At 42.4% G+C, this 20,141-nt stretch overlaps 2 protein-coding genes across 3 annotated transcripts; both read left to right on the forward strand.

Moving 5' to 3' along the window:
• The first annotated feature begins 160 nt into the window (after window positions 1-160).
• On the forward strand, window positions 161-13,272 carry si:ch211-167b20.8. The gene is made up of 4 exons (XM_010890756.3): window positions 161-1,383; window positions 6,140-6,186; window positions 6,330-6,451; window positions 10,130-13,272. The coding sequence occupies exons 1-4, from the start codon at window positions 524-526 to the stop codon at window positions 11,684-11,686; spliced, it is 2,586 nt and encodes an 861-aa protein (XP_010889058.2). The 5' UTR covers window positions 161-523; the 3' UTR covers window positions 11,687-13,272.
• Window positions 13,273-15,451: 2,179 nt separating this feature from the next.
• LOC105022373 (probable G-protein coupled receptor 173) lies at window positions 15,452-20,115 on the forward strand. 2 transcript variants are annotated; one of them, XM_010890691.3, is made up of 2 exons: window positions 15,452-16,200; window positions 17,981-20,115. In XM_010890691.3, exon 2 carries the CDS (start codon window positions 18,148-18,150, stop codon window positions 19,348-19,350), a length of 1,203 nt encoding a protein of 400 aa, XP_010888993.1. In that variant the 5' UTR covers window positions 15,452-16,200; window positions 17,981-18,147; the 3' UTR covers window positions 19,351-20,115. The 2 variants fall into 2 exon arrangements, with proteins under 2 accessions (XP_010888993.1, XP_010888994.1); XM_010890692.3 differs by lacking the exon at window positions 15,452-16,200 and adding an exon at window positions 16,228-16,814.
• Window positions 20,116-20,141: the final 26 nt, after the last annotated feature.

Here is a 20,141-nt window from a genome sequence, read left to right on the forward strand (position 1 = left end):
AAAGCCAAATGGTGTAATTTTTATTGCATATAATAAATAGCAAATTAGAAACAATAAAAAGGCTAAATATAAGATGTATTTTGTATTAATCGCCTATTGTGATTAATACAAGGGCAGGCTTTAGTATATGCGTATACGCAAGTAGGTTGTCTGAACAACTGCAAGAAAGGGGAGTCGCCAGCTGCGGGTTGTACCAAGTTTAATGTCAAATTTGGAGAACGCAATAAGCGCTGCTAAAATTACACAGTTATTCCACTGGGAATAAGGCCTACAGACAGTTCCAGCTAAAGTCAAGGAGGAGTCGAGGACTATCCTCCAAGAGCCACAAAAGTTGACATTATAGAGACTCGCACTTGCATCTCAGTTCTCCATTGGTGTCATGCGGTACAACACGTTTTGAAACTCTGGATGAGTGTCAATATTGCTCGGTTCGTAACGCTAGAAAAACACTGCAAACACACCACAGGATTTTATTGGATTGTGTCATCTGAGCAGTGCTACTGACAAGCGACTCGAAAGGTGAATGGCTGAAAAAATGTCTTTTCTAACCATACCACCCCGGAAGGGTCTTTTCACCACGGTAAAAAACGAGGGGTCAAAAGGACGAGCAGAATGTTATGATGAAGGACAGTGTAATTCGGATGAAGAATTCGAAGAGAGCGAGGAGACAAACGTCCGTCTTATCCCGAGGTCCTCTCCTATACCGAGGAAACGCGGACAGTCTATCTACGATGAGACCGCAGAATATTTGAAAATCAAAGATGCAATTACAAGCAGGAGAGTGTCGTTTGCCGATACAATTGGTGGAGACCTTGCCCATGTGAAGGAATTTATCCAGTTTGATTCGGATGATGAGAACGATTCCAGGTGGGAGGAAGAGGAGGCAAAATACCGACCAAAAATTAGTGAACCGACCTACCGTGTGAGTCCGGAATGGACCACACCGACTGCCACTGCGCTGACGAAGTCGGTGCACTTGAATAAAGTAGAGGTGGAGAGTGTTTCACCCATTGAAGACGAACCCCTGGCTTTTATCGTCTTCGTTCGAGTCCTCAATATTTCATTTAAGAAAATTGTGTGCGTTCGATCAACTATGGACAACTGGAGCAACTACTTCGATTGTCCTGCAGAATACGTACAGGGCGACGGTGAGACTGATACGTTTTCATTCAAGCTCTCTTTTTGCCCACCGTATCTTCACCATGGGGCTCGCATTGAGTTTGTTGTCCGTTACGAGACTCCAGATGGCGATTACTGGGCTAACAACTTCCATAAGAATTACGCGGTAACTCTGCTCGTTTCCTACGAAGAAAATGTGACACAAGCCAGCCCTGTTGAAATGCCATGTCGTAGAAGTATCCTGAAAACTGAAAGTAGTTACAGGTAAATGTATCTTTTAAGTATGCTGCAAACGATCTTTCTCGGTGGGAGGTCTGTCAAAAAATAAATAATATTGTTATATAGGAACGCAAACATGTCATTATATTCAAAAAGTGATCCAGTTAGTTTTGGAGACAGCAGAGACACCCCTTTCAGAATGCCAGCAATCCAGGGGTGTGTGAGCTGAGCTATAAAGGGGATCGAAATAGCTGGTACTGGGCAGGTGTCACTTTCACCCCTGCAGTTCTCCAACATTAACTTACCCCTGACCTTTCAATGGAAAACCACAGCAAACGGCCCAATCGGGTTTCAATGGAGTAGGTCATCTGTGGTGCTATCCTATCTGATCAACTATTCACCTGATTATGGCTTCTTTTCACTCTTAGATCAAACTGATTGTCTGCCGGCTCTCCTTTCATTGACAGGATAATATTGTAAGGCGATTAAGGCCACATCTCTTATTGCTTGTACCCCCCACACATTTTTCTCACCCTAACAACTGCACAGCAGGTTCAGAATGGTAGAAGATAAAGACGTCCACAGAAGCACATCTTACCAAGCTGTTCTGCTTCTTGCCACACTACTAATACAATGAGCAAGCATTTGTCTGCACATGCATGTTGGAGGAGAGCACAACAAACCAACCCGGTAAAGATAACATAGTGTACATACATCTGGGACAGTAAGGTTACAATATACTGCGCTTCTAAAAATGTATGTTACAAATATGACATTCATAACCATCATATGTTTTGAATGCTACTAATATGTACCATATGGTGTATGATATGTTATGAATAATGGTTAAGGTTAGAAAACATAACAAAAACGGCCTCTCAATGGATTAAACTAGCAACCATTTGCCTTGATGACTGTTTTGCACACTTGCCATTCTGTCTACCAACTTCATGATGTAGTCATCTGGAATGCTTTTCCAGCAATCAACTCCTTCCCACATATGCTGAGCACTTGTTGGCTGCTTTTTCATCACTGTCATCTCGCTCCATCTCAATTGGTTTGAGGTTGGGTGATTGTGGAGGCTAGGTCAACTGATGCAGCATCATCATTCTCCTCCTTGGTCAAACAGCATTTACAAAGCCTGGATGTGTTGTTTTAGGTCATTGTCCAGTCCCAGTAAGCGTAAACCAGATGGGAATGCTCCGGTAGCCATGCTGGATCCGTGTGCCTTGAATTCTAAATAAATCACAGACAGTGTCAGGAGCAAAGCACCCCCACACAATCACACTTCCTCCTCCATGCTTCATGGTGGGAACAACATGTGCAGAGATCATCCGTTCACCTGCTCTGCGTCTCTTATTGACATTGCAGTTGGAATCAGAAATCTAAAATTTGGACTCATAAGACCAAAGGACAGATTTCCACCAGTCTAATATTCATTTCTGGTTTGTCTTGTCCTATTAAAGCCTGATTCACGCCGTCTCCTCTGAACAATTGATGTTGAGATGTGTCTGTTACTTGAACTCTGTGAAGCATTTATTTGGACTGCAATCTAAAATGCTGTTAATTGACAGTTTCTGAGGCTGTTAACTCTATTGAACTCTGCAGAAGAGTGGCAGTACTAAGTATGTTCTTCTGTATACCAACACTGCCTTGTCACACCCTTTAACAAGGCACACCTGTTAATTGAAATTGACACAGAGTATATACATACATGCTCAACTCAGTAGGTTTTGGCAACCTTCAGGAAATTAACTAGTATGTCTTTTTTTCTTCTTCAAAACAGGTTTCGAAAGTGTTGGCACCCCAAAAGAATATTGACATAAAATCAGGCAATTATCAAAAAAATTCAGAATTCTGGAACTGTTGCAAATTTGTCAAATAAGAGGATGCATGGTGAGGAAGATGATAAGGGAGGAAAAGAGTAATCCATGGATCGCAGTTTCAGAAAAGCTAAATCTAGTGGAATCGTTGGGTCTCAAAATAAACTCATTGATGTCAGCTCCATTTCAACAAGCTCTTTTGAAGGGGTTGCAAGAAAGGATCTTTACTATATACCCAACACACACATTGCCGCACCAGAACTTTCTTCTTATTGGAAGTGTAACTGGAATCGTGTTTTGGTAGGATGAGACAAAAACTCTTTAGGCCGTGAACACCATCAGCCTGTTGGCAATGAAAGGGGTTACAATACTTCTGAAGAGAGAAATGACTGAAATGTTTTGTTTTTGAAAAATGATCATGTTTTAATGAAAGTATACAGCTCCTCCTTATGTTTGAGCCCAAAACATGAGTCATTGTGTTATGTTTTTGCATTTCCTTTTGCTAAATTTTATGGAGGGTGCCAATACCTTTTCAGTGTACATATACATACAAGATGACTTTCCTCAGTGACATCCTGGTGACTCACAGGGACAACAGTTCCCCAGAGAATGTTCCCTTGGGAGCGTCATGCAATGTCCCATTGACAACCATGAATTGTCCTCTTGTGGTCATTGAATGTTCCATTGATATTGTTTTGTCAAAATCTCTTTATAGAATCTAATGGGAACATCACCAAATGTCCTTAGTACATGACTTGTTATTTTTTCCTTTCCTGTGTGCTTTTTCCACATCACGTTCCAGGCTATCACAGATACCCCAGGGCATTCTAAATAAGTGTCTGTGTATCTTTCCAGTATCTACACTTCAGCAGTTTTGCACTGCCTCTCATAGCCCTGCATTTGTCAGCTGTGGCGGTTTACCATTGAAAAGGAAGGAAACAGATTACTCATTATTTTGGATCTCACTCTCAAGTATGTAAGTGGTCATCACACAACTTGAGAGGGAAAGGGAGGAGCGCAAGAGCAGGGGACATTAAGAAATACTTTAATGCCTTTAGAAACTATTCTACCACCCCCGTTGTCCTTCTCCACTTTTCCTTGATGGACGGCCATTTTCAAGTCTTGGTGTAGATTTCAAGCCTATTTAATTAAAACCTGTATGCTGCTCTGGAACAGTTAGTGTCCGCTTGATAAACAGCTACGGTTTAAACTTAGCCTTTTGGTTTGAGTTATTTTCCTTCTTAAAGGGTAATTCGTCTTCTAGTTTCTATTAGAAATCAAATTGATTCAGATTTTCCTCTACAATTTGGCCCGCACTAAGCATTATTCTGCTATTCACTTTAAGTGAATGCTGCCATCGTATCTGGGATGTTAAGAAGGGAAACAGCATTGTCTGTACCACAGTCTGTCGAAATTTCTGTATGCTATTTCTATAACTTCAGACAGCAGTGTGTACACCCACTGGCCAGGATGTTGGTTGAAAAGAAACTCTTCCAAATAGCTTGCTTCATTAAGGTCAGGAGGTCATAGCATCAGTTTTGGTACATGAATAATTATTTTCCACAGACTCTGCAATGTTTTTGTTTCACTTGTTATATGTGATATATCTCTGCATCCTGACACTGGGAGGGATTGGCAATGTTCATGTTCTCTTCCATGTCATGAGCCCTTCAGAGAATACTAGTTAATGTTAGTTCCAGAAAAAAAATCTGTATCGATTCAAATGAATGTAGGCCCAGTTGTATTTCTGAATTTCATGTGGTTCATGTCTTGTGCTAAAGTAGAATATTATCTTGACATACATCCTGTAGTCTGTTACTCACCTCACAGTAAGCAAATCTCTCTTCATATGTGAAATGTGACCGTAGGACCTTGTGATCAGCATTTGGCAATTGTGCTTACTCAAACATGTTTCTGAAGGCAAATCTGCACTGAAGGTAGAAAATAATGTAATTGGTTTAACTCAATGGAGTCAGTTTGCATTTCAAAGATGCTCAATGACCTGAGAGGAAATTTGCCAGGGTTAGTGCTTGTCCCTACCCTTGCCTTAACCCCTGTTCTTATCTTTACCCTAATCCTATACCTCTTAGTCCTGGGAGTGCTATGCTAGGCCAGGCAAATGTACATTGAAAACATTAGTTTATAAGGGGCGGATTGCCAGTGTAAATCTGTGATGACTCACTTTAACCCAGTTAAATGCCTTGCTTGGCTCACTTGACTATTGTCTGAATTGTTACAATGTGTGAGGATGGCCAGAAATTTGCGATATCAAAATATGTTGATTCCTAGTTTGTGGAGAACCATACGCCTCTCTCAAGAACAAACAGAACCTTCTGCAAGCACACAGGAATTTCATTTAATCAAACATTACTTGAGGCTGATCTGCCCTGAAGGTAGAAATTATTTGTAATTGGTTGACTTTAATGGAGTGGGCAGGACTTGCATTTGAAATGGGCTCAATGCTCTAAAAGCACATTTGACCAAGGTCAGTGCTTGTCCCTACCCTAAATTAAATTAAAATATCTTTCCCTTAATCCTAACCATAAACTCTTAACCCTTACCTTAATCTTACAATGAAACTAAAATAGAGTGACTTTACGGTTGGAAGTTCCACCCTTTCCATTGAGTCAACCAATAACATGAAATTCTTCCTTCAGGCCGATATGCCGCCAGGACAAGTAAAACGTCCAAAACCTTTTGCACAGTTAATTGTCATTAGTAAGTGTAGTCATTACACTCACCTTTAGAATGTAATAGGGTCTGTAATGCTGAGTGATGGGTTTTCTAAAGCAGTATGAGCTCCTGTCACAGGCTTCTACCTAAATATGTTTGTATGTGATTTGGAGGTTTTACCTTGAGAGACGTATCCATTACTGTTACCTAACTCTACCCTTAACCCTTATCTTTAAAATAGGACTGTGCGTGTGTTCATTGCAGTGCTATTGTTAAACATATTCATATTATGTCTTTGCTTTCAGAATTGAGGACTCAGACTCTTTTGAGCAGTTCACAGAGAAGGGTGAAGGTAAAGCATGACAGCGCCATCTTAGTAAATACACAGAGATATAACAGCGTTGTAAAAGGATGAATTGTAAGAGAGACATGAAACACAGTCAGTGTTCAGTGTAATGGTTCAGTGTGACTGACGTTTTAACCTACTTTTTTCAGACGAACCAGTGACTGAGATGGCACCAGAGATGGCACCAGAGATGGCACCAGAGATGGTACCAGAGATGGCGAAGCCAACTCTCGTTTCCCCCGACGTCCCTCAAGAAGAGCTGGACTTGGAGGTGAGGGTGGAATAACTCATCAGCATTTCTTACCCAAGATACATTTGGACTTGTGTACGGTACATTGCCTTTAAGTGTCGTCCTCAGCTGGAAGGTCACACTGCTGTTAAGGGTTAGAGGAGCCCTTAAACCAATGTGGACGATCCTTCTGCGTCTTTAGTGCGCTGGAGGTTCATAGTAGGTTTTGTTCGCCTACATCTTTGATAAATGAGACTCCAGAGCTTCCTTAGCCTATACGTCCATGATTATCTGGTTGGACATGAAGTAGGAAGTCTTTAGAGGGTGATAATGTTATTAAGACTTTCAATCGACTTCAGTAAGTTAACCAATTTTGCAAGCAGGTTTAGTGGTGCCATCTATTTTTATACTTAAAACGAATGGAGATGCTTGATTGAAGCTTTTACTGCAGAGCTTTATTTACAAGAAGGGAGTAATGATCAGTGGGACTTCGCAGAGGTTCAGCCAATCTTCTGCTACAAAATATAGTGATGAGTATTTGTCACATGGGATAATGCGCACTGTATTAAGGTAGACTACATCCAAAGGTTTTAGTGATGTCTGCAGCATTTTGATCAATTGCGTTAATATAGTCATTGTCGTAAAAGGTGGGTGTACCATCTGCTTCTACTTGTGTAGACAAAGCAATATCTATTTTAAAATGTCAGCCAATTGAATGGAATGTGGTTATTAATGAACATCATTGAGATTATAGCTAGCAAAGCCATGGATGTAAGAATCTGTAGCTAATTTGCTTTCCCTCTCATTCAAAGATCACATTCCAAGAACCATCCTGAAATCACAAGCTTTCATTCCAAGAGCAATCCTGATTTCATAGAATCACTTTCAGATTACCATCCTGATCTCACAAGCTTACATTCGAATTACCATCCATATCCCACAAGCTCACATTCAGAGAACCATCCTGATCCCACAAGATTACTTTTGGATTACCATCCTTATTTCCCAACCTCACATTAAAACAACCATCCTGATCTCACAAGCTTGCATTCTGAAAACCATCCTGATCTCACAAGCTTGCATTCTGAAAACCATCCTGATCACACAAGCTTACATTCTGAGAATCATCCTGATCTCACACGCTCGCATTTTGAGAACCATCCTGATCTCACAGGCTCGCATTTTGAGAACCATCCTGATCTCACAGGCTCGCATTCTGAGAATCATCCTGATCTCACACGCTCGCATTCTAAGAACCATTCTGATCTTACAAGCTCAAATTCTGAGAACCAAACAGACCTCCCAAGTTTACATTATGAAACTCAGTTGCGATAATCACATTTAGAATCCAAGCTTGCAAGGTTAGGATGGTTCGTACAAGGCAAATTCTCATCAGCAGACTGGCTTAATTTAGCTTTGTGATGTCATGCATATAATCTACACCAATCAGCCATAACATTATGACCACTGACTGGAGAAGTGAATAACACTTATAATCTTATCATAGCACCTGTCAGTGGGTGGGATGTATTAGTGAATTAGTGCAAGTGAACATTCTGTCCTCAAAGTTGATGTGTTAGAAGCGGAAAGAATGGGCAAACATAAGGATCTGAGCCAAATTGTGATGGCTAGACGACTGTGTCAGAGCATCTCCAAAACTGCAGCCCTTGTGGGGTGTTCCCTGTCTGCAGTGGTCAGTACCTATCAAAAGTCGTCCAAGGAAGGAAAACCGGTGAACTGGCGACAGGGTCATGAGCAAGCACGGTTCATTGATGCACCTGGGGAGTGAAGGCTGGCCTGTGTGGTCTGATCCAACAGATGAGCTACTGTAGCTCAAACTGCTGAAAAAGTTAATGTTGGTACAAATTGAAAGATGTCAGAACACACAGTGCACCGCAGTTTGTTGCATATGGGGCTGCGTAGCAGACCAGTCAGGGTGCCCATGCAGACCCCTGTCCACTGCTGAGAGCGCCTACAATGGGCACGTGAGCATCAGAACTGGACCACAGAGCAATGAAAGAAGGTGGCCTGGTCTGATGAATCATGTTTCCTTTTATATTACGTGGATGGCCGGGTGCATGTGCGTTGTTTACCTATAGAACACATGGCACCAGGATGCGTTATGGGAAGGAGGCAAGCCGGGGGAGGCAGTGTGGTGCTACGGGCAATGTTCTTCTGGTAAACCATGAGTCCTGCCATTCATGTGGATGTTTCTTTGACACGTACCACCTACCTAAGCATTGTTGCAGACCATGTGCACCCTTTCATGGCCACGGTATTCCCTGATGGCATTGGCCTCGTTCACCAGGATAATGTGCCCTGCCACAAAGCAAAAATGTTTCAGGAATGGTTTGAGGAACACAACAATGAGTTTAAATGGTTGACTTCCAAATTCCCCAGATCTCAATCCAATCGAGCATCTGTGGGATGTGTTGGACAAACACTTCGGAACTTAGAGGACTTAAATGATCTGCTACTAATGTCTTGGTGCCAGATACCACAACACACCTTCAGAGGTCTAGTGGAGTCCATGCCTTGATGGGTCAGGGCTGTTTTGGCAGCAAAGGGGGTCCTACACAATATTAGGCCGGTGGTCATAATGTTGTGGCTGATCGGTGTATATGCATGTTTAGCTATCCCATTATTTAATCCTAGAGTGTGTCTCACATGTTAAAGTTAAAAAGTGGTTCAACAGTAATGACTCAAATAAATTAGGGCCTAATCCTAACTTCAAACTAAAACTACTGCCTAAAATGTTCCCATGAATCTCTCATTGACACCAATGCATGATTTTCAGTACAACTTAAAATAAATCCTGTGAGATACAGTCTGTGAAATACAGTAAGTTCATTTCAAACTAATGCTTTTCTTTCCAATGAAAATGGATTTTTACAGCTCATTGAAGCTTCAGTTTCAGCCACAACCTAGGTAATGTGCACACCGCTATTAATTAACGGCATGAGCTGCTTCAGCTACTTTGCATGGATGTTTGTCTGGAAGAGAAGTCATTCAGCAATAACCTTCCATTTCTCAATCCCCTAATTGAGAACGAGTGCTAAACAATTCTCTTGTTTGTAGTTATACATATTAAAATGACTCCGTCATTACAGATTATATTCAGAATTTCAGTATAACTGTGCATATTTCAGTATAACTGTATAGATTCATATCAGTAAAGTAGTTCTAAGGCTTCTATACCATAGTCAGTGAAATTAACAAACCATCCATATACAAGGTATGGATGTGCGTGTGTGCGCGCGCGCGCGCGCGCGTGTGTGTGTGTGTGTGTGTGTGTGTGCGCGCGCGTGTGTGTGTGAGAGAGAAATCCAGGTCTGTGGGAATTATTCTGTATGCTGGTATGAGTTTTTTTGGTGTATTGTTTCCTCTACATGCATGGGTAATAAACATACTGTACATCTGATCTTTCATGATAAGTATGTCGTCCACAGTGTTTTATAACATCAGCATGGATTCCCAACTTTAGAAATGCACCAGTGTCTTGTTGTCTGTCTGTGGATAATATTTATATATTATACAAATATATTTGTGACTAGTCCCTGACTAGTTTGGTCCTGGATCTGTTTGTGGTGTATAGCCATATAAAATAATGTTACCAAATAACAGTAGGAGTTAGCTGTAGAGCACAAACGGGTCTGGGACCAAGTAATCGCAGCCATCCCATGACTGGGATAGTTATGTTTTTCTCTGTTATTCCTCTAGACCGCCGATGATGTACCCAGTTCTCCTCTCCCAGCCAACCTAGACCTTCCATCAGGAGATGGATCACTGTCCTGTGCCCCTGTATCCCTGGGTAAACAATCACCTATTGTGTCTTCCACTTCCACAACCGACGAAGTGAGGTCCACACCTGTAGCAACCCAAACCACCACTGCGACAACTAAACCAGAGCTTTCAGTGGAACTGGTCAGTGAAATGCCGATACAAGACTGTAAATTGCCTAAACCTAACTGTGAAATGCTTAAACTGGACGGTGAATCAGACAGCCTACCCAAGGAGGAGCCCAAAGATCAATGCTCCACAGCCCTAAATTTGTCTTCAACACCAGTCCACAGTAGCACTGATGAGGCTTCAGAACCAACACCCTGGCTGATCACCATTACTGAGGTATCAGAAAAGAAGGTGGGAGGGCCCTTCCAGGAGGACCACAAAGATGGTAGTCTCCCCACACTGCTGAGCGTGTCAACAATCTCCCACATGAATATCAATGATCCTGACCCACCTCACATGGACATCCAACCCAAGCCGTCGTCACTGGGAGATGTTACATATCAGAATTTGCTTCCAGATGTATCGATGAAGGAGGTGGGGGAGGAGAAGGTGGAGAAGGATTTGCCAAATCGAGAGTATGAGTTAGAGGAGGAGGTTCCAAGACAGCAAGAAGAGAAAGCAACTGAGGAGGAAAATGAGAAATCCTTTAGAATTCAGGAGCCAGTCATCAGATCCTCAGGCCTCCTAGAACCTCCATCAAATCCCACCAACTGTAAGCTCTCCCGAGTTGTGGAGGTTAGTAGTGTTGGGTCCTCCCCTTCTCTACTTGAAGAGTCTAAAGGAAAGCAGCTGCCATCAACAGACGATGCCGTGACCAGAGAAGATAGAGTCTCATTGACAGAGGCTGTAGGGCCAAGGCTAGAGGGCCCCCAGGCAAGTTGTGAAAGGTTTCCTGTTGCGGTAGCTAGCCGTCCCTCTTCCATGGTGGCCGTGACAGACTGTGGACCCACAGGGGAGAACAGGGTGACCCAGAGTCTGGCTAGCCAAAATTCTGAGTTGACCGATGATTTCTCTCAGGCGCCTCCCCCTGCGTCTCACCAGCTCTTTAAGCGAGGGGAGGTGGACAAACTGGCACTTGTGATTTTAGAGGACTCGGGCAACTCTAAGGCGCAAGATGACACTGCTGCTAGTGCGCACATCTTTCCTATGTTAGAGAGCCAGACGCCCATTGGAGTTCAGTGTAAAGCAGCATCATCCGTGATCACCACCCAGGAAGGCACCAGCAGTTCAAATGAGAAGGGCCGTTCTTTGGCAGATGAAAGCGAGGAGTCTTTTCAGCTTTCCTCAGAAACACTTGAAGGTCTACCAAGCAGATCATCAGAGGCTCAGATCCCCAGGTTACTGGCAGCCCAGACTGAGCCAACCCTGGGCAGGACTCTGATCCCATCGATGGTGGGTCTGAGTGTGGTCATCGGCCTCATACTGGGAATCCATGAGCCCAGCACCATCGTTTTAATGGGTCTGTTTTTTGTGTCACTCTATTTCTAAAATGTGTGAAGTGACCTCTTTTTCAGTGCCTTTTCATGATTCCTAATAGACAAATATTAAGTGTCATTGATTCCTGGTGTATCTCTTAAATGTGTGACTGTGGAAGTGTATGTATATGTCTGTATGTTTTCATAGAATAGATGTGGTCTTGATTTTTATGTTTTTCTAGGTCTGGTGAAAGCAGTGAACAGTTCATCTGAAATTGTAGTGTTTACATTGCAAGTGTTAATCAAAACAGTGTTTTAGTTCGTGAAACAATAGGAGAGACGAAAAACAAACATGCAATACATAGGTCTAATTTCTTCCTTAGCATTTTCAAGATTTTGTGTATAAAACATAGAAATCTGTCATTTACCTTGAAACTATCCAATCATGTTAATAAGATGCAGCTTCAAAATATGTGTTGCAAGGTGAGAACTACAAAAGGCTTAGGAAAAAAATGTTTTGTTTCGAAGTATGACTGTCAAAGGTAAGTGATCAGGAAGTATGTATATGTTCTAGATTGGGCTGGGAGACTGAAACTGGTGATACAGTAGACTGTAAAGTAAATACAGGTTCCTTGGGTGTGGATGGTAGCTAGTAGGCACTGTAATGTTTGATAGCTAAGTGCTAATTGTTGTCATTTCTGCTCTGAGACAGGCCAGTACTTGCATTGTAGAATAGTGGTTTGCTGTGGTCATCCTTTTAGTCTAGTCTTACTGCTCAAATGGTACTTCATGCAGGTTAAAGCCTACATTTCCACAATCTGTCTTTACACTTCTAGATTGACACAGTTTGCTCACTAAGATAATTTACCAACTCATCACTGTGATAATACTTAAAAGGATGTTTGAATGGATCTATGTGTTTGCATTTATGTGTCTATATCTATAATCTATATCTGTCTTCCAAGTTTGACTATTATGATTCTAAATAGTGACATGTAAATGCACATATGTCCTTTTTTTTTTTAAGGTAAGCTACTGTCCTTCAATAACACAAGACAAATGATTAACTGCTTAAAGCCACACAAGAGTATGTGACAAAGATTAAAGATATGTTTTTACATAGTCTAATACTAGTGTTAATATGTTGTTTTGTCAGTCTAGTGAATGGCAATCTTGAAGACCACAGGGTGGTCACATGCTGTTTAAATGAACAGCTTTAGACCAAATATGATGGAAACTGAGCTAAAACCCAACCTAAAACCTTATATTTACCCACAGTATTGAAACATAATCCTGAGGTACATTAGGTGGGATGTAGAAACACCACTTCAATGTTGTGCAACACCTTCCCAAAGACTGGGAGCACCGTAGTGGAACATTGAAAACGCTGTTCTGGTATTTCAGGCGATTTTTGTAGAGAATTACAATCAGTGGCCAGTTTATTAGTTGCACATATTTAGAAACGGCCGGGCACCTTTGCCTCCAGAGTAACCTTTATTATTTGTAGCATGGGTTCCACTCTCTAATGTGCCTAAAATGTTCCATGCTGGTGTTATTGCAGTAGTCACTTGCTGCAGATTAGATGGCGATACAATTATTTGTTTATGGTGAGGCTGTGCAGTTGGGCGTGTGAAATTACAATAAAATTGAAATGCTTAATCAGACTGCCCCAGATGTCTGGGGTTAGTGTCCAACTTCTGCATGACTCACTTTTATGCTCTCAATCTCCTGTTCATAATCTGTCCAAATGAAGCATTGAAAAGATTAAGGTAAAATCCCATACAAAATATTCTCATTAGGCCCTTATTTTCAATAAATATTTAGCCTTTACAATATTTACATTTCTTAACATTGTTATTGTATGAAAGATACTACAAAAATGTGCACTGAAATTAAGTACTTTTTTATTTCTTTATTTTTAAAAACACTTTAGGCATCTTTTAGGTTTACTAACCTTCCAACTATCATATCTCCGCTTGGGTTTTCACTTTTCATTGTTCCAATACACAATCAGAGGGTTTTGAATCTTTCATTTTTACAGGGCAGTGTATCAAGCCTGAATCGAAATATCCTCAGGGAACATGAGCTTGTGATATTATTGAAAAGGTCATACATAGCAGTGAAGTCATGGTGTCATGCCAGGCCAAAGCCGGCCATTGTAAGCTGAGATCAGTGTTTAAAGGCCGACTATTCACCAGGGCTACAGCTAATGTGGTCAACTACACAAACCAACATGCTGCCTGACTATCCTTTTTTTGGATAATGCTTGTTAATATACATAGTATGTTTGTGCAGCAATGAATTATTCTGTCTTTAATTTGAATTATAAATATAGCTGCAGTGCAGCGATGAATCCATTTCCTACATGTCCGCACCCCATCCACAAATAGCCAATAAACAGGAGCATAACCAGTCACTGGATGCCTTTTACAACACACACGGGTAGAACATCACTATGCACTGTACACACTTGACTAAAGAATTGTTTAGCCAAGCCGACCTACACCTTGTAACATTTTGTTTTAATGGCATGTCAAGGGCACCACATTTTATGAAACAGATATTTCAATGGTAGCAAAAGAAAAATCATATTAAACTATAGGTCAGTTAGGACAAATGATTCTCAAGTAATTACATTCCATTAGCATTGTCAAACATGCTAACACTGCATGGTAAGAATTAATTTGCCTATTGCAGAGGTACTTCAACCATACCCAATGAGATCCAGAGCCTGCTGGTTTTCTGTTCTACCTCATCCTTTATTGCACCCACCTGGTGTCCTAGGTCTAAATCAGGCCCTGATTAATGAGTTGCAATGAAAAGATGGAGTGGATCTGGCTTCGAGGTCCAGAGTTGAGTCTAAGGGCTGTATATTTGCACAATATTTTGTAATATCAGAGAACAGTGTTTCTCAACTCTGCTCCAAAGCACTCCGCCCCCTGCCCTGCATGTTTTAGATCTCTCCCTCCTCTGTTAGGGCAGGGAGAGATCTAAAACATGCAGGTCAGGGGGCCGTCCAGGAGCAGGGTTGAGAAACACTATAGAATGTGACATATAGTCACTCATTTTGGTGTTGTCAACATATAGCTAATTAATTAGGTTCAAGGCCTTACTTCTTAGTACAAAGTTCTAAGCATTTGTAATTTGACCTATATATTAGTTATGTAAATCTGCAATTTTATCCATCATTTTGGAGGTCATTGCTTAGCTTTCATCAAACTATAGTTTGAGTTTATTGTGGATCCACACGTAAAATCTAAATTCTCTGCCTTCACGGTTTACGAGAGGTAAAAAAAAATCCTCCATGGCGGACTTTATATGTTCTTGAAGCAAATGTGTTTAGAGAGATCAGCACAAAAATCTCCATTCATGTATATATCTAACAGGGCAGCCGGGGCACACGTTAGACATGACATGCTTACTAAAGCGCCATCAATGGACTAATCAGTACCATTCTTTCAGGACAAATAGCAAAATAGTCTATAGGTATGGCCTGAATAATTACATAACTTTTTACCGTAGGCCTATACATTTCGATGTATAAATCTAAAGAAGAGAATAATAATACAAAAACCAATGAAAACAACTGGTTTCCTACGTATAAAGCAACTCTTAGTCTATATGGGTGTTTTATAATAATTTTTGGGCATCGTTACACTTTCTATTACATATGTGATGTTATGACACAACCAAAATGTATTTCTTGTAATGTTTTTTTACTCTCTGTCTCACTCACTCACCCTACGAATTTAATCGATTAACTCCGCGAGTAGCATCCACGCTAGCTTTTAATTGGGAATAATTTAAAATAATTTATTTAAACACCCAGATATTTTAAGATGGACCTTGGGATTGTCGACTTGGTCATACGATAGATACATAGATTATTGTCATTTCGATGCCTATGACAAATCTAATGCAGTCCGCTAGAATTATTCAGGCAAATGGGACTAGCCAGGGTGACGCGACCAGCGTAGCTCTATCAGACAGACTAAATGTGGACCTTCACCGGACAACAAAAACAGACTAGCTACAGACGTTGTTAATAAACGCCATTTCTTTCGAAAAAATGAAATTAGAGATTCGTCGATGTTATTTTGAAGATGATGAAAATGCGTCAAAGTGCGTCTAGACGTTGGTCAAGGAAAACTTGATATTTCCTCTTTCGTTTATTGCTATGAAAATCTGAGGTTTGAATATGCCACTATAGAGGAAGATTGTGTTGCAGGCTGTATAGACTAGCCTACGCGCTGTTACCTCTCCAAAATGTGTTTAGACTCAATGTAGGCCTTCCTTCGACCTAATGCGACAATACATCCGAAGATTGTGAAAATTACTTGAAATGATTGGCACGGAAACTGGACACATTGGGTCTGTCTGCGTGAAACTTGTGTTTAATGGGCTCTGTGAACATTAGGCTACCTGTGGCCCAACCCAGTTGTGTCATCGCTGAACGAGGACAGACATATCCTATATTGAGTGTGGTAGTGGCTTTAATATTGACTGGAGAATGTGTTCATATCACAGGGTACTCGCCGCTTCTCTGAATAAGGTTTCCCATATCTTTACATATGCCAGAAATCGAAGGTAAGTTAATTCGGTTAATAAAGAAAATATATGTTTGCCATTCTGGTTGCTAACAGTATATTACTTGAAGCAGGTCAAGCTGCAGTGATTAATTAAGGGATTTCTGCTCATTATATTTTTTACCAAAGCTAGCCATTGTAGCAAGGCCTATGATTAAGAGCGCATGAATCTAGTCTTATTTCGGGAGCAAGCATTATTACAATACTCTTCCATGTATTACGGCCACCCTGCAGTCCTAGCCACAACAACAGGTGCGTTCTTATCATTATATTAGTTGCCAGGTCGCGGCGCTGTTCAGTGTGGGTGGTGCTGAAATCCTTTGTTTAGTTTGGGCTGTCCGTAGTGTTGAATGTTTGCGCGCTGGAAACAACAATTTTATTCCGGCAGTCTAGTTATATGACTTTACTGTTAAAGTGATTTTTACTGTTAGGATCTAATATCTTTGATTATTGTATTCTACTGTACACAAAATTAGTATGTCTTTGCAATGCCCTGGATTCTTTGCACACATTTCCATGCTATATTGTTATTAAATATTGGGCCGACATTGTTCACTGAGATCTGGCCTGTTTATTCAAATATTTGGCAACTTTTGTAATCTACGAAGTGAACAGGTAAATATCAAGTCAAATCTATCTATCAAGTCACCCTCATTTCTCTGCCTCCTAATTCCTATGTTCCTTTGTTCAGCTATAGTGATGATTTACATTATAAGTCATTTTTGCTTTATCAAAGAGTCAAGTCAGTTTTGAGTGTGGATAAGTTGGATTCTAATGCCGATTGTCCACCTGCTTGCTTGTGCTCCGGCCCGTCCACTATACACCCCCATGTATCCAACATACTCCCGCATACATCCACTATACACCCCCATGTATCCAACATACTCCCGCATACATCCACCATCCAACCCCATGCATCCAACATACTCCCGCATACATCCACCATAGACCCCCATGCATCCAACCTACTCCCGCATACATCCACCATGCACCCCGATGCATCCACCATCCACCCCCATGCATCCACTATACACCCCCATGCATCCAACCTACTCCCACATACATCCACCATGCACCCCGATGCATCCACCATCCACCCCCATGCATCCACCATCCACCCCATGCACCCACCATACACCCCCATGCATCCAACATACTCCCGCATACATCCACCATACACATCTATGCATCCAACCTACTCCTGCATTCATCCACCATCCACCCAGATGCATCCAACATACTCCAGCATACATCCACCATACACACCCATGCATCCACCATCCACCCCCATGCATCCACTCTCATGCATCCAGCATACACACAGATGCATCCACCATACACCCCCATGCATACACCATACTCCTGCATACATCCACCATACACACCCATGCATCCACCATACACCCCCATAAATCCACCCCCATGCATCCACCATACACCCCCATACATCCACCCCCATGCATCCACCATACACCCCCATGCATCCGCCATACACCCCCATGCATCCACCATACACCCCTATGCATGAACTCAAACACCCACATTTGCACAAAGTATATGAGCTGTTGTATCATAGCAACGGGAAAGGTAATTACTGAGAGAGACAAGGAGCTGGCATGTTGGAGAACTGCTGATCTGATCCTGGCATGTTGAAGAACTTAAATGGAAGTCTACCTGTTTTGCTGATTGCTATCAGATATGAATTAAACAAGCACTAGCTATGCTCTCAGGGAGTGTCATTAACCCGTCATCTATTATTTTTTCTGTTCCCTTGTTCACAGACGCTAAATGTAATGGAAAGAGGACAACTGCCCCTGTTATGTAGAATGGATCCTCAGAGCTCCCAGTAAGCGTAGGGACAGAGGGAGGCCAACACCAGGACATCTTTGTCTGCTCAGAATCACCTCAGCACCTCACACCTAGGATCACACAGCTCAGAGCTGAAGGTATGCCTAACCAGACCCACATCTTTGGCATTGATGGCCCAGGGAGCCTCCTGGCAGTGTTGGCCTCACAGAGAGCCAGCAGCATCCGCAGCAACAGCAGTGAGGGAGTGTCAGCTGTGACGGTGTCCGTCTACATCAAGCTGGTGTTCCTGGGTCTGATCATCTGTGTCAGCCTGGCAGGCAACCTGCTGGTGTCCCTACTGGTCCTCCGAGACCGGGCCCTCCACAAGGCCCCCTATTTCTTCCTCCTGGACCTGTGCCTGGCTGACGTTGTGCGCTCCGCAGCCTGCTTCCCCTTCGTCCTTGTGTCTGTCAACAACAGCTCAGCGTGGACCTACAGCGCCTTCAGCTGCAAGGTGGCGGCCTTCCTGGCCGTGCTCTTCTGCTTTCACGCTGCCTTCATGTTGTTCTGTGTGGCTGTGACCCGCTACCTGGCCACCGCCCACCACCGCTTCTACACCAAACGCATGACGGTCTGGACCTGTGCCGCCATAATCTGTATGGTCTGGACGCTGGCCGTTGCCATGGCGTCCCCGCCCGTCTTTGACGTGGGGACGTACAAGTTCATCCACGATGAGGACCAGTGCATTTTTGAGCACCGCTACCTTAAGACCAACGACACCCTGGGCTTCATGCTCATGCTGGCTGTCGTGGTCCTGGCCACCCATGGGTTCTACGCCAAACTCCTGCTGTTTGAATACAAGCACCGCAAGATGAAGCCTGTCCAGCTAGTGCCGGCCATTAGCCAGAACTGGACCTTCCACGGCCCAGGGGCCACGGGCCAGGCAGCTGCCAACTGGATGGCCGGGTTTGGCCGGGGCCCCATGCCTCCCACCCTGCTGGGCATCAGGCAGAGTTTGCACAACCAGCAGCACCGGCGCATGATGGGAATGGAGGAGGTGAGGGCGGAGAGGAGGCTGGGCCGGATGTTTTACATCATCACTCTGCTCTTCCTGGTGCTCTGGGCTCCGTATATAATGGCCTGCTTCTGGAGGGTGTTTGTCAAGTCTTGCTCCATTCCGCATAGGTACCTCTCAATCACAGTGTGGATGAGCTTCGCCCAGGCTGGGGTCAACCCAATCTTCTGCCTCCTGCTCAATGAGGACTTGAGGAAAGTGCTGAGGGCCCACTTGCCTTCCTACAGCAGGACTAGACAACATCAGCACCTGCCTCGTCATGAGCTGTTGGTGTTCACCATCACATGATGCTCTGTTGCATTGTGGGATGTGGGTGGGATTGAAGTGTTTTGCTATGTACCATACAGAAATGCCTATCTGACCTTTTTGGGTAAAGAGAATGTTTATCAGATGCTACTATTTTTACAAAATAATCAAGACCCTGGTTTCATATGTGATGTATAGACTGTGAGTGTGTGTCGGTGTGTGTGTTTGTAGACACGTGTGTAGTATGAGAAGCAGGTTTGTAGTAATACTTGGTAATGAACATTATCAGTACATTCTCATTTATATGGCTAAAAATGATGTCAGAAATATTCAAAGTCATTTGCAAGTCATAAGTTATCATCAGTTGCAGATAAATGAGTCCAGATGAGAAGCATTGTAACAGGATCCGTATCAGCTTGTTTGTTTCTTTAAACGTCAGGGAACACCAATATTACCTGGGCTTAGTATGTGCCTTCTATATTCCAGATAATCATACAATTTAAATGTAAATCCCTGATTTATCTAGGAGTAATGTTTGGAATTCAACGCTAATAACTTCTGACTTAAATATAACTGACAGAAATCTGTTCAAGGAGACCAATTTCTAAATGTTGCATAACAGCATAGCAAACATTCCATAAACAGTTTTTGTCATGATTCCCAGAGAAATTGGGGACATTAAAAACTAAGAAGTGAAACCAAGTGTAAGTTTTTGGATTCTGGCATTCTAAGATATTCTGTTGTACAGTAATTTAAGTGGCTGTTTATTTCCACTTAACAATAAAGTCTACTTTTGATTCATTTTGATCTGGCTTCAGACTAAGTTTTAATCA

Source organism: Esox lucius, chromosome 12, assembly GCF_011004845.1.
Source record: "Esox lucius isolate fEsoLuc1 chromosome 12, fEsoLuc1.pri, whole genome shotgun sequence".
Taxonomy (NCBI): domain Eukaryota; kingdom Metazoa; phylum Chordata; class Actinopteri; order Esociformes; family Esocidae; genus Esox; species Esox lucius.